At 50.8% G+C, this 25,462-nt stretch overlaps 11 protein-coding genes across 11 annotated transcripts; 4 read left to right on the top strand and 7 right to left on the bottom strand.

Annotated features, from left to right (window-relative positions):
* The first annotated feature begins 1,967 nt into the window (after positions 1 to 1,967).
* Positions 1,968 to 4,890, top strand: SEPMUDRAFT_136690 (uncharacterized protein). The gene is made up of 3 exons (XM_016902790.1): positions 1,968 to 2,029; positions 2,144 to 2,344; positions 2,529 to 4,890. The coding sequence occupies exons 1-3, from the start codon at positions 1,978 to 1,980 to the stop codon at positions 4,664 to 4,666; spliced, it is 2,391 nt and encodes a 796-aa protein (XP_016756677.1). The 5' UTR covers positions 1,968 to 1,977; the 3' UTR covers positions 4,667 to 4,890.
* Positions 4,891 to 5,309: 419 nt separating this feature from the next.
* Positions 5,310 to 6,935, bottom strand: SEPMUDRAFT_152185 (phosphoethanolamine). Its single transcript, XM_016907288.1, has 2 exons — positions 6,794 to 6,935; positions 5,310 to 6,702 (listed from the first exon to the last, which is right to left on the bottom strand). Exons 1-2 carry the CDS (start codon positions 6,924 to 6,926, stop codon positions 5,477 to 5,479), a joined length of 1,359 nt encoding a protein of 452 aa, XP_016756676.1. The 5' UTR covers positions 6,927 to 6,935; the 3' UTR covers positions 5,310 to 5,476.
* A 1,005-nt stretch (positions 6,936 to 7,940) lies between these two features.
* Positions 7,941 to 11,887, top strand: SEPMUDRAFT_136688 (protein get1). Its single transcript, XM_016902789.1, has 2 exons — positions 7,941 to 8,068; positions 8,126 to 11,887. The coding sequence occupies exons 1-2, from the start codon at positions 7,982 to 7,984 to the stop codon at positions 8,696 to 8,698; spliced, it is 660 nt and encodes a 219-aa protein (XP_016756673.1). The 5' UTR covers positions 7,941 to 7,981; the 3' UTR covers positions 8,699 to 11,887.
* Positions 9,849 to 10,369, bottom strand: SEPMUDRAFT_111884 (uncharacterized protein; the record flags this gene model as incomplete). The annotated part of the gene is made up of 2 exons (XM_016900946.1): positions 9,849 to 10,216; positions 10,246 to 10,369. 2 exons carry the CDS (start codon positions 10,367 to 10,369, stop codon positions 9,849 to 9,851), a joined length of 492 nt encoding a protein of 163 aa, XP_016756675.1.
* Positions 10,869 to 11,804, bottom strand: SEPMUDRAFT_111883 (uncharacterized protein; the record flags this gene model as incomplete). The annotated part of the gene is made up of 2 exons (XM_016900945.1): positions 10,869 to 11,647; positions 11,696 to 11,804. The coding sequence occupies 2 exons, from the start codon at positions 11,802 to 11,804 to the stop codon at positions 10,869 to 10,871; spliced, it is 888 nt and encodes a 295-aa protein (XP_016756674.1).
* Positions 11,888 to 12,112: 225 nt separating the features above from the next.
* On the top strand, positions 12,113 to 14,158 carry SEPMUDRAFT_159416 (uncharacterized protein; the record flags this gene model as incomplete). The annotated part of the gene is made up of 1 exon (XM_016907844.1): positions 12,113 to 14,158. The coding sequence occupies exon 1, from the start codon at positions 13,238 to 13,240 to the stop codon at positions 14,156 to 14,158; it is 921 nt and encodes a 306-aa protein (XP_016756672.1). The 5' UTR covers positions 12,113 to 13,237.
* Positions 14,159 to 17,151: 2,993 nt separating this feature from the next.
* On the top strand, positions 17,152 to 18,278 carry SEPMUDRAFT_53904 (hydrolase, TatD family protein; the record flags this gene model as incomplete). Its single annotated transcript, XM_016909280.1, has 3 exons — positions 17,152 to 17,232; positions 17,304 to 18,169; positions 18,227 to 18,278. 3 exons carry the CDS (start codon positions 17,152 to 17,154, stop codon positions 18,276 to 18,278), a joined length of 999 nt encoding a protein of 332 aa, XP_016756671.1.
* Positions 18,279 to 18,589: 311 nt separating this feature from the next.
* On the bottom strand, positions 18,590 to 19,852 carry SEPMUDRAFT_121324 (uncharacterized protein; the record flags this gene model as incomplete). The annotated part of the gene is made up of 2 exons (XM_016901682.1): positions 18,590 to 19,032; positions 19,087 to 19,852. 2 exons carry the CDS (start codon positions 19,850 to 19,852, stop codon positions 18,590 to 18,592), a joined length of 1,209 nt encoding a protein of 402 aa, XP_016756670.1.
* Positions 19,853 to 20,264: 412 nt separating this feature from the next.
* Positions 20,265 to 21,673, bottom strand: SEPMUDRAFT_121323 (uncharacterized protein; the record flags this gene model as incomplete). The annotated part of the gene is made up of 4 exons (XM_016901681.1): positions 20,265 to 20,521; positions 20,582 to 20,688; positions 20,753 to 21,254; positions 21,316 to 21,673. 4 exons carry the CDS (start codon positions 21,671 to 21,673, stop codon positions 20,265 to 20,267), a joined length of 1,224 nt encoding a protein of 407 aa, XP_016756669.1.
* On the bottom strand, positions 20,313 to 25,323 carry SEPMUDRAFT_74292 (WD40 repeat-like protein; the record flags this gene model as incomplete). The annotated part of the gene is made up of 5 exons (XM_016910060.1): positions 20,313 to 20,521; positions 20,582 to 20,688; positions 20,753 to 21,254; positions 21,316 to 21,803; positions 21,970 to 25,323. The coding sequence occupies one exon, from the start codon at positions 25,321 to 25,323 to the stop codon at positions 23,989 to 23,991; it is 1,335 nt and encodes a 444-aa protein (XP_016756667.1). The 3' UTR covers positions 20,313 to 20,521; positions 20,582 to 20,688; positions 20,753 to 21,254; positions 21,316 to 21,803; positions 21,970 to 23,988.
* SEPMUDRAFT_121322 (uncharacterized protein) lies at positions 22,164 to 23,462 on the bottom strand (the record flags this gene model as incomplete). The annotated part of the gene is made up of 5 exons (XM_016901680.1): positions 22,164 to 22,352; positions 22,407 to 22,493; positions 22,704 to 22,802; positions 22,865 to 23,052; positions 23,117 to 23,462. The coding sequence occupies 5 exons, from the start codon at positions 23,460 to 23,462 to the stop codon at positions 22,164 to 22,166; spliced, it is 909 nt and encodes a 302-aa protein (XP_016756668.1).
* Positions 25,324 to 25,462: the final 139 nt, after the last annotated feature.

Below are 25,462 nucleotides of genomic sequence, written 5' to 3'. Positions count from 1 at the left end.
AAAAATCCAATACCTAATAAGGTACGTAATACCTACTAGGTATCGTAATACCTACTAGGGTTTGTACCTAACCCGATAGGTTAGGTATACCTAGCTAAATACCTATACCTATTAGGTATTGCCAATACCTAACCTACCCTATATACCTACTAGGGTAGGTTGTACCTATAATAAGGCCTAGTTATTAGTATTACCTAAAACGAATAAGTTATTAGGTTATATCTAAAAAGAAAACTCTATTAGAAAGCTATATAATTAGAGCTATTGTTATATAGCAAATGTTATAAAAATATATAATATATATATCTCAAGACTATAGATTTAATATAGTATAGTTGTATTTACTACCGATATTAACTAGTAGTAGAAATTGATTTAATAGTAGAATTTTCTTCCGACTCTACTTATTTGAAATTTCTACTATATATATATAGATATATAGTCCTTTATATAGATATATAGAGGCTTATACAATACTAAAATAGAGTAAGAATATACGTTATACTAAAATAGTAAAGTATCTTTACTATATAGTAATAGTAATTACTATTATACCCTTACTAATTACTATTACTATTACTATTACTATCGGCATTTTGAGAAGTAGTAAATAGTAATCCCTATTTACTACTGTCCAAAAAGGGCAATAGTAATAGTAATAGTCATGACTATTTACTATTACTAAGGTTTGGACATCTCTGCCGCTGGGGAGATAGAGTTCGTCCACATGCAGATCGATGTGGCTGGCATGTCGCGAGTCTCGCGACCCGGTTTTACGGCAGCGCGAGCAAGATAGGTCTATTCAGCCGGCGGCGACGACTGTTCCTTCGGATGTTCACATTCGGCGCGGCGGCGGCAGCGATGGGCAGCATATGTGTTTGCACGGTCCTCGCTTTCCAGGTTGCGTCAGATGGCGGAGTTGTATGTCCATGCATCTTGCAAGGTTCCCACAGAGTACCTCGAAAGTAACAACAGCGATCGTCAGATGCGGCACGTCCAGGTGAAATTGATGTCGCGATTGCGATTGCGGGACCCTATGCGACGGCCTTTGTCGCACACCGGCTTGGTCACCACAGGAATGGTTCCCCAGATCGATCGGTAGTCCGAGATTGGAGTGACACAACGCACATGTTGGTGGAAGCAGGACAAACAGAAGTAGAACTGTAGAAGTGAATGATAAGGATCATAAGGTGGTTGATATCGGAGAGCACACGCGACAACTTGCCCAGTACGTAGCGTCGCGCAGTCGCCGTGCAGCGAGCACTCCGGTGCTGCCAGGGATATCCATGGCCGGATGTGCTCTGTGCAGTGTGGGATCCGCGATTATTCACGGGCTGGCTGGGCGGTGGGGCGGCGACGAGGACGCGACGGAATTATATTGACCTATTTCTTGTGAAGGCTACATACCTGATCCTCGTCACGGCTACGGAAACTGTTGTTGCAACTTGCAAGACTAGTTCTAGAACCTACAACGACCACAGTACAGGTACATGTTAGTATGTACCTGTACTGTACCTCCTACCTGACTGCCGCATCTTGTCGCTTGCGGAGGTGAGACTTTGTTCCATGAGCACCAGTCGTCGAGCATCCAGCTATAAGGTATCTGACACCGCCGCCTTCGGCCTCACCTGTTTTCCACCCCCCCATACATGTACATACCCTCACCTTACCTACCTACCCTACTATCTGCCCTGCCCTGCCCTGCCCCGTCCTGCCCTGCCCTGTCCACCGTTCTTTCCAATCACCACTCGCGACTGCCAATTCCCTCGAGTTTGCGCCTTGGTGTAATATGACGCCAGCGATGTCATCACGATAACCTGGAAAGCACCAGACCTAACCTGCCTTCATCGTGCCAGCCCACCACCATTCCATGCACCTACCGCCCTGAACCACTCTCCCCCCAACCCGCCTAGACGACATTTCTAGCCTCCCTTTTGCGACTACATTACTTCCGCGCGCAGACACCCCACCACCATAATGAAGTATGGCGAGACTCTCCGGCAGCGCTCCATTCCTGCCTGGGCTCACCGTGAGTGCTGTCCCTTGTCCCGCCAATTCTCCGCTCTCCAATGGCTCCGGTAGCCGCGCTTCGGCTTGCCAATGCAAATCTGCACCTTACCGGCGGCTAACGGCGCAATCACAGACAACATCGACTACGACGACATCAAGCACTTTATCAAAGAGAACACCACTCCGGGCAAGGGAAAGAGCGTGTCTGTACCCGGACGCGGCGAGGACAAGCTGTTTGAGTTCGAGAACGCGCTCTTTCACATCCTCCAGGACCAGCACGAGCGCATCAATCTCTTTGTGAAGAGCAAAGCTGGCGAGATACAGAGACGACTAGGTGAGTTCTACGCCCCTTTTTCCACTTCGCAATTGACCTTGCGCTGTGCCGAACTCTGGAATGTTCTTCGGGACAATGATACGGTACCTGGTCCTGATCCTCGTCTAAACGCCGCTTATCTCCGCGTGGAGTGTCGCACAGCGTGCTACGCACCTTTCCCTGGCATGTACTTACACTCTAACAGAACATTCCAAGAAGCAACTTCGAGCCCTAGCAGGGCGACGAACTCTCGCAGCCGATCAGCGAGTGCCTGTCGGTCGGCTCGAGCGCTATGGACGTCTGGAGAATGATGTCGTGAAAGCTGGAGACGAGATCAAGTCCCTCGCCAGATTCATCGCTACTCAGAGAACGGCATTTCGTAAGTTGCTCAAGAAGTACAAGAAATGGACTGGCTCTGCAGAGGTGGAGGATCGATTTCGGGAAGAGGTCTTGGACGACCCCAAGAGCTTTACCCAGCTTGACCTGGGCTACTTACTGGACGAATATTCGACAACGCGCCAAACGATACGAACGCTATACGACAGCCAAGTGCACCAGGCTGCCGGAGGGAAGAAACCCGAGCCCAAGGCGCAGGATGGGGGTCCGTCGTCGATCAAGCAGTTGGAGGAGGCTATAGAGAGTGGATCGAAGGTCTTCTTTGATACTAACCTAGCGACAATACCACTTGGGCAGGATGGGACGTTCGCGAGCTATTTCGTGCACCCAGAGAACATCATAGAGCTACAGATGCTCCTTCTACAGCACTGCAAATTCTACCTGTCCAGAAGCCGGCAGAACTCTGTCAGGACACCCATCTCATCCCAGCCGCAGACACCGACGTTTCCCGGCGCCATACCCGATGTCGCTGACTATCACATGCTTGTTGCCGATAACCTCGAGCGGTTCACGAAAGAGCAAAGTAGCCTTACCGTCAACGAGCGCGAACACAAGGCTGGGAGCCTTCCGCAGGGAGCGCGAGCTGCTGTACGCTGGACGATCGATGGAGACGCACTCGCATGCCTTCGATCTGAGTCAGGGCGGACGAAGAGCGCATACCTCAAAAAGAAGCACATTGACGACTTCTTCAACGTAAAGGCCGAGTTTTCGACAGAAAGAGATGAGGCAGACGCTACAGAAAGGGTGGAAGAGCTGCGGGATGAGTTGCTGAAGGACAATACCAAGCCGCTTTTCCACTACTCATGTAGTCGCTCGCGCTTAATTGGCTTGGACGAAAATGCGGAGGGGTTGGTGGTAGCTACGTTGGACAGCGGCATCCTTGTCGAAAATGCCGCCGAAACGGAACAAGAAAGAAACAAGTCAGCATTTCCTTTCGCTCTGTTGCGGGTCAGACAAGAAGGCAAGCCAAAGTCGGGGCTGTTGGCCGCATTGGACAGAAGCCACCTAGTCGAGCGCGTACGAGGCTTTTCGCTGGAATACCACTCGGTCTGGCAGATTTATCGGCCTGAATGTATGCCTTCCCCTCCGTGGCTGCCGATACTCTCACAAGATATCCGTAAACTGCCACCTGCTGCATATCGAAAAAGGCCAAGCAGAAGCAGCGACTTGAATGCATCAGGATTGCAGTCGGCCGACACAAACTCATCGGGCACTCTGGACAGTGCTACGGCAGTGGATACCTCGAATGAAATTGCTAGCCAATTCGAGTCTCCGCCCTTGAAGTCATTCGGCAAAAAGAAGCGTAGAAAGTACCCCGAGGTGAAGACACCGACCCAAAAGTATTGGAGCGAGTACGATGACCCCGAGGACGGCGATGACGCAAACGCGTACTACATATACGTCGACCCGAACGAAACCAATCCTTTTGACCGCTTCTTCGAGAAAGTTGCGACCGTCTTCACAGGAAGGAAGAAGCCAGAAGAGGAAGCTCTTCTGTATGCACCTGGTACCCTTACGGCAGATGAGGAAGAGTCCTCGGACGAAGAGGCTGATGTTACCACTACCAGGATCCGCTTCCCCAAACCTGCAGTCTCCTTTGGCACATTCGAGCAGCCTGGAATGACCAATTTTCGGCGCGAACGGCCATCCACATTCTTGCCGCAGTTTAGCGCAATATGTTTCGCAGCGTCTCTCGCCATGCTGCTCATGGCATACATCCTTCGCACTACCGGGAGACACAAGTACATCCGGGAGGTGCACTTTGGTGTACTATTTTCTATGTTTTGCAGTCTAGTTTTTGTGATCTTGGGTTTCACGAATGTCGTGAGAAGGGGAAGCAATGATCCGGCCCGAGCACTGTCGTTCGGCGCATGGACCGTCAGCATTCTCGTCCTGGTTGCTGACGTGCTTGGGTCCGGAGGGTTGATGGCTTCAATGCTTGGTTAATCCTGCGTTACTGGCGATTGTTGCTTTATTTGAGCGATTTCCTTTTTCATTGATGCGATTGAGCGGCATGCAGCGTGCGGCGGCCGTAGATATTTTGTGTCAGACTGCGTCAATGCGCCTTCGATGGGCGAGCATTTCCTGCAATGGTACGGCGCTCTCCTACATTAATCCATTTATGTGTCTGTAGCCTTGAGAAATGAGGCCACTACGGTCATGAAGCTCCGCGTTAGTGTACTTTGGGAAAGAGTCGGCCACGACTGAGAATCTCGATATGTCTACATTGAGAAACATGGCGTGACGGTAAGACGGCGAAAGACGAATTCCTAGAGAGGACATAGCTTCATCGTATTCGCTAAGAGGCTAAGAGGAAGAAATTGTAACCTACCTGGTACCTCCTAAGGTTAAGGTAAGGTAAGGTCGGGTATGTAAGGTAGGCAACCCGTGAAGTCGGTAGCGTGGGGCAAGCTTACCAGATAGCGAGGCGAACCATTCCAACCTCGCCGAACCTACATACCTAGACCTAGGAGGTACATTGTAGCATGGTTTGATCATGTTACGGCCGTGCGATTGCATAGCAACACACTAGGTATGTAGGGTGGGTACGAAAGGAAAAGGTGGTGTAGGTACCTAGTGAAAATGCGGGCATCTACACAATTTGATATCAGCGGCTCCATACGCGACGATTTGGGTATCATGAACATGCATGCTATTTATTTCAAGCAGAAGCAGCCAGCCTAGCAATTTCTCGAACACTCTAGAGGAGGGAGCGATTCCGTTCAACGTCTTTCGCGGTTGTTGGGCGATCTTGGTTCATGTCAACGCTTGAGCGATCTCCTCAATCTCTCTCTTCTTGTGCTCGACTTCTACGGCACTTTTCACGCCTTTCTTTCTCTGTCTCTCCTCGTATTCCGTCCTTCGATCCAAGATGCGTTGGACGATGTTTGCGGCATTCACATCCTGGAAGTCATGCGTCGGCGTCTCGGTGAAGATCTGGAGCTTCTTGGCGTCTCGATAAGGATCGCCTTCTGCCTCGCTGGGCGGCATGAACGCTGTAGGGCCATGGTATACGGCGTCGGGTCTTCTGCCGAACGGTAGAGAGTCGAGGAAACCGACATCGGGAGTGTAGGGTGCTCCGAATACGACGCCGTGGATATATGTGCATTGAACGACGCAGAGACCTCGTTCAAAAATGTTCATGATGGGATAGTTTGCGCCTCGATGTTGGTTGACAACTGCATCGTCGTGCACTCCGGCGATGATGTATGTGGGCCCATAGTCGGATCCGGTGAGGTCGATGCGTTGTTGTTCCGCAGCTTCACTGTACCACCCTCGTTGTCGGCCTTGTTCTTCTTCCAATTTGCTCACAGTCTCCAAAAAGGCAATGTGTCCGCTCGCGAAGAGATCGAATCCGCCGTCCACGTAGACGAGGCGCTGACCCGGTCGGGGAGGCATCCCAGCGACGAGACTCGCAAAGTCTCCCGTTCCCATATAGCTCGTATTAGGTTTGTAGTCATACACCACAACAAATGGATCTCTTCCGTTGGGCGCAGCAGCATATTCGATGATCCGTTTCTGCATCTCTTTCCCATGCTGTCTCCTCTCTGCGTCATTCCATTCCGGTCTCCCTTCTTTTCCGTCAATACAATCGCTCAAGCTCTTTATGAAGTGATCCGTCGTGCCGTCCAACATTCTCCCCACCAAATCTGTCGTACTGATGCCCGGTGTTCTCGGGACAATCTTCATCCTCCCCGCCTTCTTCGCGAACCGATAGCAGTCATTCCCATCGGCGTCTGACGAGATATCGTCGCCGTGAGTGACATATCTGCACCCATAGTGGCTGATCCACGGCATCGAAGTCACGTAGGGCGCATGAGGTATGCACATGGTGCTGAAGCGACAGGCATTGACCGCCGCCACCCGTTCGGCGAGGGACATGACGGTCGGGCCTTTGTTGAGCAGGATCTCCTCATCGCTATGGAGGCCCACGAGGAGCTCTTCGCCGAAGCGGCGGGACTGTAGCATGACGCCTGCATGGCCTGATCGTGACCTCACGTGATCAGCCACTGTTGCGTCCCTCTGGGCTACCAATGATCGAGGGAGGACAAAAGAAGATGGATGTAGTTATACCGTGGTGGAAGAAGTCGAAGCAGCCGTCAATCCACAAGCGGTCTTCTTGAATCGGCACATCTTCTTGCGGGTCGATGGGCCACTGGCCTGGGTCGGGTACGACGCACCCTACGTCGGGGTCGATTTGAGGCATCGCGCTTTCACTTCCCTACATGAGGTGTGTTGGATATCAAGGTACATGTATCAAGAGATCGGCGGTGAAGTTGCACAATCAGGAGATGCCGGCCTTGTCTTTATCCAGCCTAGCTCCGGCCACGGCAAGTGAACTAGAGAGTGAATGTTCATCTCCCCCGCTATGCATGACATCAGACTCCGGGAAAAAATGTCCCGCGGCACGAGACGAGGTACATGGGGAACAACAACTATCAAATTGTGTCGGCGTCCATCACCAAGATGCCTTGGAATTGTCCCAATTTCCGAGGCGAGTACCAGTAATGCCATCGGTTGACAAAGTATGGGTGAACGACGGGTGTGATGGATCGAATGGTCTACGAGGAGTGAGCCCCTGATCGAGTGTTTAGCCTGAGATCATCAGCGAAGGCTTCATCAGTCGACCAGGACATAGACCAGCCATGGCCAGCCAGAATTCTTCACAGCTGTTTGAGGAAGAGCGGCTATCCTGGTTTAGGCCGGAACAATTCTACCGAGTGCGGAATGGAGGGATAATAGCATCCAACACTCGAGTTGTAGGACATTCTGCCTCCTGGCTGTGTCGAGACGTTCGAGAAGCTGCTGGCTCTGTGGCTCTCTACGAAACGAGAGGGTAATTATAGTCTCTAGAGCAGGCGGTTTCGGTATTGTCGGGCGAAACCAAGGAGCGCTTCCTCGTCTTTGAGCGGATGATGTGGAGATGGCTTACGGAGGAGCGAAGGCCAGGCATTCAGCTCCTCAACGATCATTGCTTGCAAGAAAAGCGACTTAGATATATCTAAAGGTAGCAATAATGTGTGAGAAGAAGAGATGTATATCGGTTTTAGATATCACGGAGGAGAACACGCTGTATGTGTTATAGAACTACCTACCTCCTACCTCCCAGGACGTACGTATGTTGGGGAGTACACATAGGCGGTTCTCCGAAACTCGCCCGAGACGTCTTGACCACTGTGACATCAGAAATAGGTACAGCTGACAACAGCTTCCCAAACACCACGAGCAACACCAACAAACCAAAGGACATCCATCAGCAAGATGCCTTCAGTCCTTCTCATCGTGTTCGTCGTCCAGCTGATGTTGAGCCTTATCAGCACAGTCGGCGCCCAGACCGTCAATGATGTTGTATGCCTACCACAATCTCGTACCACGCGTCAACAAGCTGACTTATGCTCAAAACAGGCCTGGTACTTGTTCACCCTCCTCCCCACGCCTCAATCCAGATCCGCCCAGGAGAACCTCAAACTGCGCGCCGACGTAGTCCGTCTCGAGCGCGAAATGCGAGCCGTCTCCGCACAGGACGAATTCGCAAAGTGGGCAAAAATCAGGCGACAACACGACAAGGCCAAGGAGAAGTATGAGAAGGAAGCATCGTCCCTGCAGTCTTTCCACCAGACTTTCAACTCCATCGTTTCCAAACTCCGCTGGATCGGAACGCAAGGCGTCAATTTCCTCCTCAATACCTACTACTCGAAAACTGCCATGTTTTGGCTTCCATCAGGTTGGGTCCCTTATTATGCGGAATGGGTTCTCTCGTTCCCGAGGGCTCCTTTAGGCGGAGTCTCGGTCAACGTCTGGGGAATTGCGTGCGGCAGCGTGATTGCTATGGCCATGGAGCTGGCTGTCGCTGCCTGGGCATTGAAAGAGGGGAAAGTGCAAGAAGGGAGTAACAAGGGCGAGAAGTTGAAGATGGAGGGAATGAAGATACCTGCTAGTGGACCCATGGGTGTCAGCGGTGGGAAGAAGGAGTTATAATACAAAAAAGCTGACCGGGATATATTCGATCTGATACAGCACAAATAAAGAGACTTCAAGCAGCCACCCTCCCTGGCCCTTGGAAGCCTGGATTTCGAGTTCGAAGATGTGGTAATGCTGCTGAATTCCCGGAATCGAACCCCCCATCTCATACTCCGAACGTCTCTGTCGGACTTGGTATCGCCCATCCCATAATCCCCGGCGCCGTCCGCGGTTCAACAAGCTGTAGGACCGAACCAGTGACATTACTCGAAGGAGCTTCGTCAAAGGAACCAATCTGATACCTTTGCATGGTCTTCGGACTCCTGGGATTCTATGCATGCTTCCGCGGCTATCACGAGATCATCTGTGCCAGCACCTGGTCGCACTCTATCCAATTCGTTGACTTTCACACAGAAGTGCGGTCAGAGGAGACTGACTTCTTCATGCATTATCGCTCTGGCTGGCAGAGTTCGACTCCCCATGGTTCTTGGACTGGTTCCTGCTTGGGTTGCCCGCACGTCGAGCAGCACGAGCTTGCATCGAGGCTGGCAGACTGAAAGGCTTGACAAGTGAATCTAAGCGATGACGCACACCATCTGGAAGTGGATAATCCTTGCCTGCTGCCATTAGCACTATCGTCGCTAATCTGCCGATGGAGGCATACCACAGCACAGAGCTCAGACCACTTGCACGTGATCTCTTTGTAACTTTTGCCTTCCGATCGAAGTATAGTCAAGATCAGGCGCTGGCTAAAAGAAAAGGTATCGCGTCAAAGGTATACTGACTGAGCTCGAAGCGAGCAAACAGGAATGCAGGAGTGTAAGAACGAAATAAGGGCTCTGAGACGAGGAAGTGCATATCAACTTTTACGTTGACTACCTAGCAAGTGGCTACGAGGCACCCATTTTTCATCAACAACCAAGCGAATCACGGACTTAGGCATTGCCTGGGCCCTGATGGAAGTGCATGAGTACATCCCAAATTCAACAGAACAGCAGTATCAATTTGAGCTGAAGTTACACGCCGAGCGAACGCCAACGCCTTCCCGAGGACATTCTCTTGCATCGACATCGTCCGCATACAATTCCGCTTTCACTCTTCAATTCCGGCGAAAGGTTCATCTGCCCCTGGCTTTTCTATCTCATCCATACTTCCCTCCGTCTCAGTTTCAACCAGATATTTTGGCTTGCATGCTCGGACTCTTGGCGACCTCAGCGGCGGCACGTCTGAGCTTGAAGAGTCCTGCACTCCTGCAAAGAATGTTAGCACCAACGAAAGAATCAGACCCATCGCAGACACCTTTCGTGAGAAGGTACGTCTCACCTGGAAACGCCACACGCTCATCAAAGCCGCCATCTGTGTCCGCCTCCGAAGGAGTGCTCGACTTCTTGCGTCTTCGCCCTGCCCTCTTCTTTTGGACTCCAGACGGAGATCTAGAGGCTTTCACTGTTCCACTTGAGTCGCTCTTGCCAGTCAGTTTGTGAATACGCCTCATGATCTGCTGACACTCCGCGCTTCCGGTCTTCACTGCATGACCTGAGACATCGATAATCAGTGCAACGCACGAGAACACGAGATCGACGTCTCACCGAAGAAGACCGTCCCGATATCACCAAAACTCTTGCTAGGAGATTCCCACATAGCTTTGATCAGGCGTTGATCATTCTCCTGGCTCCAGATGACAGGCATGTTTCTAGCAGCGTATGATGTATTGCTTATGAGAGCTGTGCCAGACTCTGCAGAGTTTTGAGGGAGCTGATGGAGGTGGCGCTGAAAAGAGTTGGTGTTTGGTCAAAAGAGATGTGCGATTGAGCGCACTTTATACACGATCCTCTACGGCCCCCCGCGCTGGCCAACGTTGCAAGCACCCCACGAATCCCGCGGTACTTGATACGCATTTGCTATTCTTATTGGAAAGCGCGAGGGTCCAGGACGATGCTGCTCAAATTGACTTTACCGAGTGACACGCACTCTTACCGAGTGACACGCACTCAATCGGCCAGGATAAGCGCTGGTCATAGATACATGCATGTCTACCTAGGGTCCATTCATCGATTCGCATGGGACGCTGGAGCACTCACGATCATTGTTTGCATTTTCAACAGCATAATTTCAATTCAATTGCTACCTCGAGAGTACAAAAAGTGGAGCCCCATCGCAGCCGGATACCACACCCTGCTATCTACAGTCACTGGCCGCCCGGTCCTCTCATTGCGCCCTTCGAGACTAGTCTCCTCTTCAAAGCACTTGCACCAGCCGTAGCTATACGATGACGTTTGATACCTGAGATTCCAGGCGCAGAGCGTTTCTGGTCTGTTGGTGCCTGCACTGCTTGCTCAACCTGGTCGTAGGCTGAACTCCCCTTCTGAATCGAACGTGCTGGAGCGCTCGCGTGCCGTCTAATGGCATTCGACGGAGAGCCATCTTTTCCAGTCCTTTCTTGACGAGACGAAGACGGTTGTTCAGCTCTCGATGGCGGCGGCATCTCATCATCTACGATAGACCCGGACTGTGCTTGATGTGGGCGATTCTTCTGTCCTGGGGAAGAGATCGAGGGCTTCGAAACATTGTCGAATTCGTCTCGTGCCTGATGAGATGTCACGGAACGTCCTTCGGTTGCCGAGTCGCTGCTATCATCGATTACGATAATGTTGTTATCGTATCCGGCATCTTCTGCCTTGATCGCATTACTGCTACTGCCGGAAGCTATGGGTGTGACACTTTCTTGCTTTGTGTTTGCGATAGATGGCGAGCGTTTCTTGATTGGTACATCGAAAAACTCTGAGTCGTCGCTGTCTTTGTCTCCAATCGAATATGCCCTCGAGTTGTTGGCCAGTTTCAACTTCTTCAACTTCGCTGGGGAAGCCTCTGAGCCTATATTTCCTGTAGCCGTAGCCACGGACTTCTTCAGCTTCCAAATCTGCAGCTCGATGGCACGCTTGGAAGGATGTTCAAAGCTTTCAGATCCTATTCGAGATCAGCAATTTCCAGATTTGCATTGCCGTGCATACTCACCATATAGCTCCAGCCACTTTCTCGCGACGGCTGCAATGTCTACTCTGTTCACGGCGAGGACCGCGAGAAACAGTCGCTTGAGATTTTCTTCGTGCCATTGTACAGGCATGGTGATGTTTTTCTTAGAGAACAGTCTTTGCGAATTCTGAATAGAGATGGCAACCACGAAGAGAGTCTTGGTGCAAGGACCTTGGTAAGCGGAGTCGATAAGTACCTTAGTATGGAAAGATGTTGAGCACATCACTTCGATCGCACGCCAACTGGACAGAACTCAACATCTGCATTCGGAACGAGATATCTTGGTACGTCAGTGAACCATGCAAGGCGTATACCCGGCTAGTGAATGAGCAGCTGAATTCCTGAGCAACTTCACATCCATCTGCATCAATCCCATCCGGAAGACTCCGGGCCCAAGGTGCACAACAACAGACAGATACTAAATCAGGCCAGTGGACAACGTATTTGCAACTTCCAGATTGGGCAGAGTGTTCACAACGCGGGTTCTGACCTCATCTTTGGGCCGCGAAAATTGGCATGCTGTTATGAGATATTTCACGCATGAGCATGATAAGCATTCTCGTGGACTCGAGTGCACGCGCTTCGTGCATATACCTGTCCGATTGACGTCTGGGGGATGGTATCTCCACCCAGGGATGACCAACAGTCTGTCACCATGTTCGCGAGGCGGTACGCAGTCCAGTTTTTGGATCGTGAAACCTAGCCCATCAGCCATGAAGTTTCCACGAAGGAGCATGCCGCTTAGGACTCTACGCGTGAAGCGAGCTCTCGGACTAGACTACGAATTGCGGATGATTTTGTCTTTCATGCGCAATTGGTCCACTCGCTTCGTACATGGGATGTTGCGAACATTGGCCCAAAAACAGTTGCAATAACACGTCCGAGTCTATTCCAGGGCTGAGATCTCATGCGAATAGCAAGGATGGTGACTACACCTGCAGATTCCGGGGACGAACTGCGGGCTGGTACCTAAACTCTAGACTTTAGTGGAACTACCCCGGCTTCGTGAACAAATTCGATATTTTCGGTGGCAACTTCACCTCCCAAACATTGCGGCACAGGAATGAACGTATCGAAACTCGACTGTAGAGTTTACTCACCTGTCTCATTATCTCTGGTACGAAGATTATGAACAATTGAGAATTCATATTCGTGATCGCAGGTGGCAATTGACTTGCTATTTTCACGATCGACATACTCCACGCTGTCAAGGGACACAATTGAATGGAATCAAATACATCCCGCAGTTCTCATCGACCTCCCTGTGTTCCACCAAAGTCTATCATGAGTGCAAGCAGGAACATCGACGTGTCGAGAAAGCAGCTCACAGCTCGCCTTCCTGTGGGAGGGCACGGGCCCAGGCCGAGAAATATATGATTGCGGTCCCGCATGACACTGAATGATCCCTCAGGTTGCTCATAACTCTTACGCCTTTCACTGCTCACATTAGTCTTGCCTTCGATTCCTCCCACGGCCACCATCTCATCATCCATACCTTGGGACCAGGACCAGCTTCTTTCCACCATGACGTGCACACAAATGAGCAAGCCCTACGCTCGACCTGATGCGCAAAGTGACTCTGACGACATGGACCTTGGAATTTCCAGCAAAGAAGAGCCTCGAAACAAGGCAGCCCTCGTCGTGATGTGCGACGAGGAAAACGATCTGCCTCCAGTCGCAATAGTAGACCCGAACCGTCCACATAGCTGTCGCATATGCGCCAAGACCTTCAAATCGAAACATTACATGAAGCGACATGAAGCAAATCACTCAGGAAAGAAGCCATGGAGATGTTCGGAGTGCAACAAGCGCTTCACAGAGAAAAGCAACGCGATCAAACATCAGCTTCTGCATTCGGACAATCCCAAGCCGTGGTTATGTCCCGTTTGTAAGAAGACTTTCACGCAGAAGGGTAATGCACAGGTGCATGTCAAGAGGGTGCATGGCTTTGATCTTCTCGATATCCCGAAGAAGGAGAAACAGACGATGGCTGTGATCAGCAATGAAGGAGACCTCGGTGATACCTTTGCGGTGCCTCGAAGCGCGATGGATGCCGTCAGGAAGCCTTCCAGGCCAGACAAGGAAGGCTATGCACCACCCGTTGGTGATTTGACCCTGACGCCAAGTCCTGATCGAAAGCGCAAGCTTGCGCAAGACTGGGATGTCGACTCGGTGCTTGACTACTCGAAGCTCGCGAGCATTTCCCCTCCCAACAAGCGAGCCAAGCGGGACGCGAAGTGCAAAGGCAAAGAGAAGGAGCGAAAGCCATCGGTGTCCTCCTCCGACCATGACTCGGGGTTTGACGAGGAATATCAGTCTTCGCCGACGGAGTCTCCGCAATCCAATGGCAGCAGCCTCCCACGCGCTGACGACAGCGATGAAGATCATCGGAATTTCAAATTCAAGTTCGACTACTCGCGCAAGCCTGTCGCAGAGATGGAATGAGCTGTGTAAGTCTCTAGAGTCGTCCACCACAACATGTCAACTATCATCATTGACCAATATACAGGTGATTGTGATGACACGATCGTCTTTGGACTGTGGTTTCCGCTGAAGTTGGGCAACTATTACTTTCTGATGTCGTGACGGCCGAATTGTGCTTTCTGCTTTCGCGTGATTTCGGGTGTTCGTTCGAGTCGGAGTCTGGATTGAGGATATCTGTTGCAATGTAACGAAAAAGTTCTTTGTCAAAATCGCTGATCCATTCCAATCCCTCTCTATATTGCTTTGTTGAGTGATCAAGAGCTGTCCCTCTCCTTTACCTCAAACTACCTTAGGTACCTACAATAGGTATCACGCCAAGATGCTACATAGGTACCTACATACATATACCTAGTCGTCAAGTAAAACTAAGCTTCCGCCAAGTTCAGCCTTACCTACTACTTATAGGGTGTGCCAAGTGAGGTAAGTGGTGCGACACCCAAATTTCGGCTCCAGGGATGGTGCGGGAAAACACTAACACTAAACTAAGGTACTACACCTCTAGTAGGTAGGATTGAAAACTTGTAGTAGTGCTTACGCGCAGGTTTACAACAAGAACTTCGTATATACGTACTGTATGTATCTCCCCTTGATTCTTGAGAGATTTGGGAAAAACCAAACTCATATGTTGGATGCAGTTATTGTTGTATGTTCAGTACCTCCGTTCGGATTCCTCGGCCTAGAAAGCATTGGTCTCACAGAGTCAAGTCCCAATACCTTACCAGCTCTTCTATTAACATCCCCAGATCAGAGATACAGTGTCACTGGTTCCCAATGCCGAGATTCGAAGCGGAAGGGTGTAGCCATGTTAGTACAGTACAAACAAGGATCTGAAGATTACCTGGTATGGCTCTTCTTCGCTACCTAGGTACCTAGACAATCATTGCGCCTACCTACACACCAGAACTAGTTGCACAGCGGCGACGCGCTACCATCAGTCTAGGAGATGATGGGGTGCGCGCTATGCAAGAATCGAAAGAAGAGACAAGTTCCCGTCTCTTTCTACTAATACATTTCAGTCTCCTCCCCTCCCTTTCATTCATCATTCTCCATCAACACCCTCCAGAGTCCACATCATTCATCTGAAAACAAAAGGAATAAAAATAAAAATAAATAAATAAAGAACGTACAATAACGACCGACAACATGCGCCTCTCAGCCCTCCTCACCCTCGCCCTCGTCCAACTCGCGGTCTCTACGCCCCGTACCGGACGAGTGTCCAGTGACTGTTGTTACCGCTATGCAGAACCAGGCAAATGCGGCAGCGGACGCAACTCCTGGTGCCCAGAGTCTCGTACGACGGGATGTAGTGAAGTAAGTTCCAACTTTGTTTCCCCCTTTGGTGCTGGATCTTTTGTGCTAATTCATTGACTTTTTTTTGTAGTGCCCTTGTGACTCGAGTGTATGGTCTTCCCTCACGTCCCTTCTCCTCCTCCTCCTCCTCCTCCTACCGAAAGCTTCGTTGACTAATGAGATCCATTGGGGGTTTTCTTTTTTTTTAGTGCTGAGACTGAGAAATACGGACTTGCTTCGTGTATATGTTTGGGTGCGGGTGTGCGGTTGTTTGGGCAATCGATGGAAAGAGAAAGAGAGGGAGAGAGAAAGAGAGGGAGAAAGGATAGAGGATAAAGGCGGGTATAGAAGACTTCTAGAAGCTACCTACATACCTGGGTATGAAGTCTGCCCCTAGACCTTACCTTGCGTACATTTGATGAGGCATAAACTCTAATCACATACAACCAAGCCTATGGAGGCTGTAGGCTATAGCAGTACGAATAGGCAAGAATCACCTATACAGGCTGTACTATACCCTGCTCTTAGGGGGCGGCGGTGCGCTGTATGCTAGAGTATTAAATCCCAAGGTCTGCCCATTCTCACGACTTCTCTACAGTCACTCACTCTACAGTCGCTCATTTCACAGTCACTCACTCTACAGTCACTCACTCTACAGTCACTCACTTTACAGTCACTCACTCTACAATCCTATCAATCACATCCCTCCAGAATCCATATCAAGTTCAACATACTGTACCTCTCTCTCAACCAAACGACATGCGCCTCTCCGCTCTCATCGTTCTGGCTCTCGTCCAACTCGCAGTGTCTGCGCCACGAGGACGACAACGCACTAGTAGCTGTTGTTACGCATTTGCGTCAAAAGGCTTTTGTGGCACCGGAGGCTTTCTATGCGCCGAAGATAGCGAGCATGGATGTAGTCTTGTAAGTTCATTTCTTTTTTGTTGAAACAAGAATTAAAAAGGAAGGCGACAGTCGGTAGATTCTTGATGGTCCTCTTTTGTGCTAATGATCCGATTTTCGTTATAGTGCCCTTGCGACTCCAATGTATGGCCTCTCTTACTTACTTTTTCTCCTCCTCTCCCTTCTCCTCCTCCTCCCAAAGGCTTCGTCGACTAATAACATGGGTTTCTTTTAGTGCTGAGACTGATACTTCGCTTGCATCGTGTACGAGTCTTGGGGTGTGCATCTGGAAAGCGGCTGGGTTGGTGGTATATGGGACAGGACAGGACGAACATAACCGAAAGCTTTTCGGGGACAATCGAGGTCGTAGCAGCCATCAGACAGCTGGAAACTCTGCGGAACATGACCGCTTTCCTTTGTACACGCTCGTGAATCGTATATGATGGACGGAGTTATTTTAATTGGGGGTTGTTGATGTTAAGGAAACCTGATGTAGAGATATGGTATACCTGGATATGTACACGTTAGGGGTATCTGCATGCTGACTCAGCCGTTTGGTAACACCTCTTGCTGCGTTGCATATCCAAAAAAACATACATGTACCTGACCTACCTCCTACCACATCACCACATCCCGGTCAACATTGTGTTAATCACTCGCTGTACATGAAGTCTAGTGTCAGATTCCGATCGCAAGCCTTTGCTGTCCTCAAATCCGTTAATAGGACACAAACCAGAAGAAGTCTTGTGACATTGCCGAAAATGGCCACCATAGTCACTCCAAATGCTTCAGTGGCGACTGATGGTGAACCCCAAAGGGAACCCGCTTTGCGTTACGCCGATGTCTGTACCCTCCTGTCTTGTCCGGTCCGCTTGCTTCCATCTACATGGCTAACTTTGGCGGCCAGTAATAGATTGGCATCAACCTATCCGACCCAATTTTCCGCGGAATATCCCACGGCAAAAAAGCCCACGAAGACGATCTCGAGCATGTCATCCACCGAGCCCAAAAAGCCGGTGTGCAGAAAATGATGGTCACAGGCTCGGATTTGAAGGAAAGTCAAAATGCGATTAAGCTTGCTGAAGTTTATCCCGGGTTGTGCTTTGCCACTATAGGCGTACATCCGTGTTCGGCAGAGTCCTTTGAGACGTATCCCGCAGGCGCGGAGCAGCTTCTCGCAGATTTGAAAGATCTGGCGGTGCGAAGTCGGGATGCGGGGACTGCGACTGCGTTTGGTGAGATTGGATTGGATTATGATCGTCTGCAGCATGCGACCAAGGAAACGCAATTGAAGTACTTTGCTTTGCAACTGGATCTTGCTGTGGAATTGGAGATGCCGCTGTTTTTGCACTCGAGAGCGGCCGCTGCAGACTTTGAAGCACTTTTGAAAGAACGTCTGGACAAACTGCCGAAACGGGGAGTGGTGCATTCGTTTACGGGATCGCTCGAAGAGATGCAGTCACTCGTCAAACTGGGGTTCGACATTGGCATCAATGGCTGCAGTATGAAGACTGAAGAGAATTGCGCGGTGGTAAAGGAAGTGCCACTGGAGAGACTACAGATTGAGACGGATGGACCTTGGTGTGAGATGAGACCAAGTCATGCATCCGCAGCGTACCTGAAATTGGACGGGGCTCCTGAATTGCCTAAATCAGTGAAGAAAGAGAAGTGGGCTGCGGAGTTCATGGTAAAAGGAAGGAACGAGCCGTGTGCGATGCCGCGAGTTGCTTGGGCTGTGGCAGGCATCAAAGGTATCAGTGTGGAAGAAGTCGCGGAAGCGTGAGTCCTGATCTCTCTTGCATTGCGACGCCGTGAACTGACTATATATGGCTGCAGGGCATGGAGAAACTCGATACGCATGTTCGGTCTTGGCGCAACATCGCCCTGATTATTTTTGCCCGTCTTCATGCAACCAGCCAGTTCAAGCATTGCGTATCAATCTTCCACCAAGCTATTCCCATCAGCGATGAGTCCAAACCTTGGGCTATTCTGTTCCCAGTTCCGAAGAATTCGTTCCATGAGTTCGCGGTTCCACCCTTGGTGCGAGCAGTAGCCCTGCTAATAGCGTATTCAGTCTTTGGCCGCCGCGTTAGTGTTGCGAAGCGCGCCTAGGTTGTTACCAAAGCGATTCCGCAAATGGTCGGTGAAGTTGTTGGCTCCATTTTCAACCTCTTCGGATTGGTCTGCGCAAGCTGTTCCTTATTGGTCCCAGAACGCTGCTTCGTCGGCGAGCGATCTAGGTATGCCCGGTGTTTGACCTTCTTCTTCTTCTTCTTCTTCGTCGTCGTCTTCAAGGTTCTTAACGGCCGGGGCTGCGTTAGCCCTTCTGGTCCTTTTTGGATGCGGCTCATCATGGACGCCTTCGCCATCGTCGTTGATGCAAAGTATGGTGTCGGCATCCTTCCGGGCGATCAGTGGTGCACGGTCAGCTTGAGCCTGAGATTGGCTCTCTTCGGAAATCTGATTCTTGACCTTCGTCTTGAACTGGTTGGTCTGACGATCCCTCTTTCGCGACTGCATTACCATCGCCATCGGCTGCTCCCGAGTCAAGTCGGTGAGATCAGTATCCTTGTCATCAACCTCGTTTGGCTCGGGTGAAGGGTTGGGTGTCTCTAAGATAATCCGCTCCTGTTTCAATGCCTCTGCTGACGTGTTAGCAACCGTGGTCATGAGTCTGCAGTCATATAACGACATACCTCTCGAACGACACCGAAACTCCCATACAGCCACTTCTCCCGCTGCAAGATCTTTTGAAGAACTGCCCCAGATCATTTCATATTCAAGAGGCATTGCCTCACCGAAGCCGACAGTGTGGCTGACAGCTCTGCCTTTGAGGTCAATCTCATCCAGTCCGGTGATAGTTCTATCCCCTGACTTGATCGTTGCAGGCGCCACAATCCCCGGGCTATTCATGTACCAGACAGAGATTCTGATTGTGCCCAATCGCTCAAGCTTTTCTTTCTCGGCTTCCGACCGTGCCCTACGAGCAGCAGCAGCAGGAGCAGCAGCAGCATGGATCATCTTGATGGGCTTGAAGCAGAAGGGAAGGACTGTGCCATTACTAGTGTATTGGCCTCGACTCATGCAGAGTTCCCCATCTTCACTCTCGTTCTTGATCACCCGGTCATTGATAAACAGAGAATCTGCCTCCTCTCCATCTATCCAGATGGAGAAGAACAAGCCGCAGTGTCCAGCATACGACTCTGCTGTCAGGCCATGGACATCTGCATGAATTTCGAAGGTACATTCTTCCTTCAGGGCAACTTCTTCTGCATCAGCTCCAGGATCTGCTGCGGGTGGTGCTGCATTTCGGGCTTCTGGTATTTCAATGTAGCGAATGATGCGCTTTGGTGCGAGGTTGTCGCGATCAGGCGTCGCATGGTGATCTTCATACTCTGGAAGGACTTTTCCAGCGCTCTTGATGCTCACCGGGATCTCGGGTAAGTCAGGGTGTATTGCCATGGTGGCTGACTTCGATCTGCTGATGTCGACGGGTGAGTGGCTGAGTAGGAGGTGTTTGTTACAGGTGGTTGTGAGGAGAGGAGGGGGAAAAGTGAGAAAAGGTTCAGGAGAAATTTAGCGCAGTGAAGCTGATCAGGTGGAAAGTTCCATTCAAGTAGAAAGTGCGAAGACACCTCAGGCTGCTTGTTCTGGAACACAGCCTACGCATTCTTCTCTCGAGCACGTGCTCTAAAAAGAGGTCTTTCAGCGAGGCTGAAAGATGCAATTTGCTCATAACGATCCTCGAGGCTAGACTGAGCGAGTGTCATCATGCTGAATGATGGGAGGATCCGAGCTACAGAGAAGCTATCTTAGCCTCATCCCTTTACCCCCGACCAGGTCGACAACGCTCAGTACACGAAACCTCTCAAACTCAACGACCAGATGTACCACTCGCCTCGTCCTTATAAACAACGTCCCAGTCCTCGCCTTCGGCCGACAGCATGCCTCGGCTTCCGCTGTCAGTATCCTGATCCTCACCACCCTGCATATCGACATCGTCTTGTCCGGCAAAATTTGGTCCACCTGCGTGCTCATGAAGCTCCTCCACAGTCTCCAGCTTCTTTGCTCGCAGTGGAAGAGGCAAGATTCGAGCATCATTTGGAATCACGTCCAAAGCCTCGAGCATTTCTGTGTGAGACGATCAGTAAGAGCGGCATGTCACGGAGGAAAGGGGCCCTGATAGCTTACCGCGAGTGCGATAATGATAGATGTAGGTCACCGATGAGTCGCCGGTATCATTCGCAGGGTCGACATCCCAGGTCGTCACTGGCGCCACGTGCTGAGGTGCCGTGAATCTGAGAGCGGTCAGTCTTTTCCTGGCCGACAATGGGCTGTCTGCGTTCAGCTGTCTTCACTTACCTTACTAGCAAACCTCCAGCTTTGTCCTTGATAGCTTTCTGAATGTTATCGCTGATTTTGGACGTAGCCGATGAGCTTCTGCCGAAGTCTACAGGTTGCTTCTTGTTGACATGGCAAACCACGACCTTGATTGTGCCCAGCTCCTCCAGATCGTTGCATTGAGCACCAGCAGTAGTGCTCGCGTTCAAGTTTGTATCGGGCAACGGAATCGTGCTGTTCAAGGTGATGGGGGGATTGCTGCCTGCTGAGACAGCCCCAGTAGAGTTGCCAGCGACTGCAGCATTCGACGAAGCCGCAAGACTGTAGGACGGCCCAGTCATGGTGCCGAAGGAAGTTTTCTCCGAGTGGACAGCAGATGTCGGCTCCAGAGGGTATCTTGCAGTGTAGCCGGTATTCCCAGGACCAGTGTAAGTCTTGTAGCCAGTGTAGCTCACACTTGGCGTTGCACTGGACCGTCCCGAAAGACGACCACGTGAGGATAACGAGTTACTCTGTCGTTCCACTGCATTGATAATCAGTACTGGTATAACGATGAAGAAGCTGAGAGTCGAAAGGATATTTACCAATCTCAATCTGTTGCTCTCGCGAGGCGAACTGGTATTTCCTCAACATGTCGTTGCTTACATAGCGACCTTGGCTTTTCGCACTGTCACCAGTCTCGCTGACGTCTTCTGCATCGATCAGTGTGCCATCAACGTACTTGCCGTCGACATAGAACTGGATAGCCAGTGAAGAGCCTGCGAAAATGGCTTGCGGATTGGCACGGGCATGAATCTCAAAGATACTGTCAGCTACAGCCTCAATCAGGTAGCTTGTAGTACGCTCTGGGTCTTGGATATCCTCGTCTCGATACTCCGGGAGTTCTCGACCGTTGATCTGGATGCTGACCGTCAGGCCTGGGAGGAGCTCGGAGATCGCCATGTTCCTATGGGCCGATGGTAGTGATGCAGTTGGGTGAACTGCGAGTTGACTTGAAAGTTTCTGGGCAGAAAATGACCTCTTGTATGGAGTGAAATGGTGTTGCCTGACAGATAACTACCTCCGGGACAAACTGTGACTGGGTGTGAGCAAACAGGAAAACAACGTGTCTCCGACGAAACAGCAAGAATTCACTTTCTCTACTTTGTCACTCTCACATGCCCCCGGTCGCAGCGTCAGGCCACCGGTGTATGGGTTGGAAAGCGTGGCAAAAAATAACTTATTACCGATCTACTCACTTGTACGTGTTGTCCCTCACCAGTGAATCATGACGCTTGAGTTGGTTCATGAGCGAAAGTGCACAAAGGTGCATGAATATGTGCGAAGCGCATGAGAGTCGGGATAACCTGCCACAATCGTACAGCTCCCAGAAATGATGTTTCGGTTTCTCCAAACCAACTTCGTGCATCAATAGCTAGCTTCACTGAGTTCATCACTCCTCCAGTGGTACGGACTTTGACATGTCTATGGGCGCATTCCTCGGCCGCGTCGTTTCGCTGACTATTTCGCCATCATCGTCAAGCTCGATCACAGTCACATGAGTGCCACGACGGGCTTTCCGGCGAGGTGGCGAGTTCACCTTCTCTTCTCGTTTGAATTTGATCTTCAGTTTCATCTCGGCCTGCTAAGAGTCAGCGGTTGCGCGGAGAATGAGTATTTGTTGTTCACTGTTCACTGTTCCGACTTCAAACTCTTCGTAACGGCGAGGTGGTGAGGCCGATTTCTGTTCTCGTTTGACTTTGATCTCTTCCTTCAGCTCAACCTACAAAGCGTGAGTATCCGCACGGAGAACAATGTGCTTCATCATAACCTTGAAGTCTTCTTTCCGCTCTCTTAGCTCCGGAGGTTTGTCGCGAGCCATCCCGTTCGGAACACTTATGGGTGAATGACTGCTCGTAAGCAACATCATAGACTGTAACACAGCTACGCATCGACTCAGTATACAGTTGCTTGGCATGAGTAGGAACGATACCTCGCGGCCGGTAGCAGAAGAGGAACGTTGCTGCTGGTGTCCTGGAGGGATCAACAAAGAAGGCGCTCCCGAATGCGACATCATGTGCTCCACAGATCGCTGTCCCCAGTCTGCTCAGGTCAGACCCATTACACGATCCGCTGTACTCTCACTTACTGTACAGCCTGCATGACTGATTGTCCTTTGAGAGCTTTCTCTGAAACAGCGCCAGTTGCGGGTAACAGCGTGTCGAACCCGGCGCTCGGCAGATGGACGGACGACCTATTCTTGTGATGAACCTCGATTCTTATGGTCCCAAGCTCTTTCAGCTTGGACATCAAATCCTGGCTGACATGGTCGTTGTGATCTACTAGGGGCCAGTGAGCAATGAATATACTCGCATTGGAGGCGGGCAGTCTGGAATCTGCATGTACCTATGTTGAGGTCGGTGAAGCAGTATCTCTGTAGTAGACCTCCATGCAAGTAGCGTCCCTGACTTATGCCTTTGTCTCCGTACAAGCGAATGTAACCGGTGTCCAGTCCAAGCTCATCGACCTCAGTGCCATCTACAAAGACGTGGAAGGCGAGATATGTGCCGAGCATGGGAGTCTCCTTCGTGACTTCAAACTCCAAACTGAATGTCTGTCCGGAGACAGCCTCAATATATCGAGTCGTCGTCTTCTTGTTGTCCTTGACTTCCACGTCCGGGTACTCCTGCAAGACCCTGTCTTCGGCGACGACGCTGATAGTGACGCCAGGCAATACCGCGGTGACAGCCATATCTGCACTGTACTTACACTGTTTGCGCTTCTGTGTAGAGATGTTGGAGGGATGAGGTTACGAAGTCGCGAGTACGTGTATCCTTTGCAATTCCAAGTGAGATACAGTCATCAGTTCACGCTTGGCTTCCTGGATGCAGGTAAACAGCTTGGTCCGCTCCTACCTGGTCCTTGCTCGTCAACCACAACCGACATTCAGCACAGCCACCGCTAATGGCGACTATGCACGCTCAGCGAGTAATTGCGCAATTTTTGTAGATGGGCAGACTAAAAGCCACGGCTAGGAAATGTCGTCTTCCAGACGACGCGATGAGCAGCGACGCACGGCATCGGAGGCTTGAGTCGGTATGCGTAAACCAAAGACCGGCTACAGGTATGTCGCGATCGACTGTACTGTATGGCGCAAACACTCTTACTATCTGTGGACAGTAATTAGGTATTTTCATGACCACTCGCCAATAGCATTATACATCGGTGATGTCCTTGAAACGGGTGAGAGAGTGCTGCTGGGTTTCCTCAAGACACTTTCATCCGTCCAGAACCCAAGCCTTGACATCGCCGTCATCGCCAGTACTGATGACGATTTCTTCATCATCTGACCGCTTGCCTTTATCATATCTAGGTGCCCAGGTGACGTGGTTCACTTCAAACACATCATGAGCATTCTCAATCTGTGCCACCACAACCCACTCCGTCAAATTTGCAGGCCGCTCTGTTGCACCATTTACAGCTTCCGGTGTTGTGTTTGCCATTTCGATATCCACTGGCTTTTCTCTTCTCCACCGTTCCTCGTACACCACAATGATGCCATCACTGCCTGCACTAACCACCCTGCCAGTCTTCTTACTCCAGCTAACAGCATAGATTGGCCGATCATGAAGCTGCGGCAATCTCGCCTCTTCGATCCAATCCTCCTCGAAGTTGTTGTTCTTCCATATACTAGGCATCCTACCTTGCCCAGTCGGGGCAGGCTCAGACTTCTCCTTTGGCTTCCTCCTCCACACGCGTATTGTCTTGTCATCGGAACAGCTCATTAGTCTTGCTCCAGCCTTCGTTCTTTCTTCGAGCAAAGCTTTCTGTTCGTCCGTCCGCCCCTCCCCACCTTCTACCTTTCCCACCCTCGTTGAAGCTTCGAATTCCAACCACCATACAGTGCCTGCATGGCCATCAAGCAGCGTGCAGCAAGCCCAGTCATCCACATCCTCTCTCCATAATCGTATCCGATCGTCATAACTTCCCGAGGCAAGCAATTGCTCCTCAGGATGCCATGCCACACATTTCACGTCCCCCTCGTGATCCTGTAGCACCGCCATTGTCTCAAAGTTATCCTCGTCCAACTCCTCCCACACCCAGACACTCTTGTCCCGACTACAAGTCGCCAACAAAGGCGCTGTAGGACAGAACGCCAAACTCTTGATCTCGGAATCATGTCCATCAAGTATAACCTCCAATCTCCATTCCTCATCATCCTCGCCATCTTTCTCTCCATCGCCACCAGCTAGCCCTCCTGTGAAGTCCCTTTCACCTTCTTCATGATTGTCCCTCCCTCCTATGGTTCCTGTTCCTGCGCCTTCTTCCCATCGTTTCCAGATCCCCGCACTTGCATCAAAAGAACCAGTCGCTAGGACGCTCTCGCCTACGCTGTTGGGCTTCCAGGCGCAGGATCGGATACTTCTTTTGTGGCCACCAGCGATTACGCTCAGTTGTTGGAAGGATTGTAGACTGTAGATTCGGACTGTTTTGTCGGAACAGGCTGTTGCGATTATGGGGAGGTGGGGGTGTGGTGTTGAGAGCCAGGTGCGAGTCGTGCAGGGTGGGTTGAAAACTGCCAGCTCGGAGAGTTTTGGCACTTGAATCGCCATGGTAGAGAGCGGGGCGGGGCGGAGCGGTATGTTACATGTAAGTGTGCATGCATGCATATGGCAGAAGAAGTTTGTCGAGGTGAAGTGAAGTGTAAGAAGCTGCCGATGACGGCATTGGTCTACCTTCTCGTAACATCTT

Source organism: Sphaerulina musiva, assembly GCF_000320565.1.
Source record: "Sphaerulina musiva SO2202 unplaced genomic scaffold SEPMUscaffold_12, whole genome shotgun sequence".
NCBI lineage: Eukaryota > Fungi > Ascomycota > Dothideomycetes > Mycosphaerellales > Mycosphaerellaceae > Sphaerulina > Sphaerulina musiva.
This window is presented reverse-complemented; position numbering and strand designations above follow the sequence as displayed.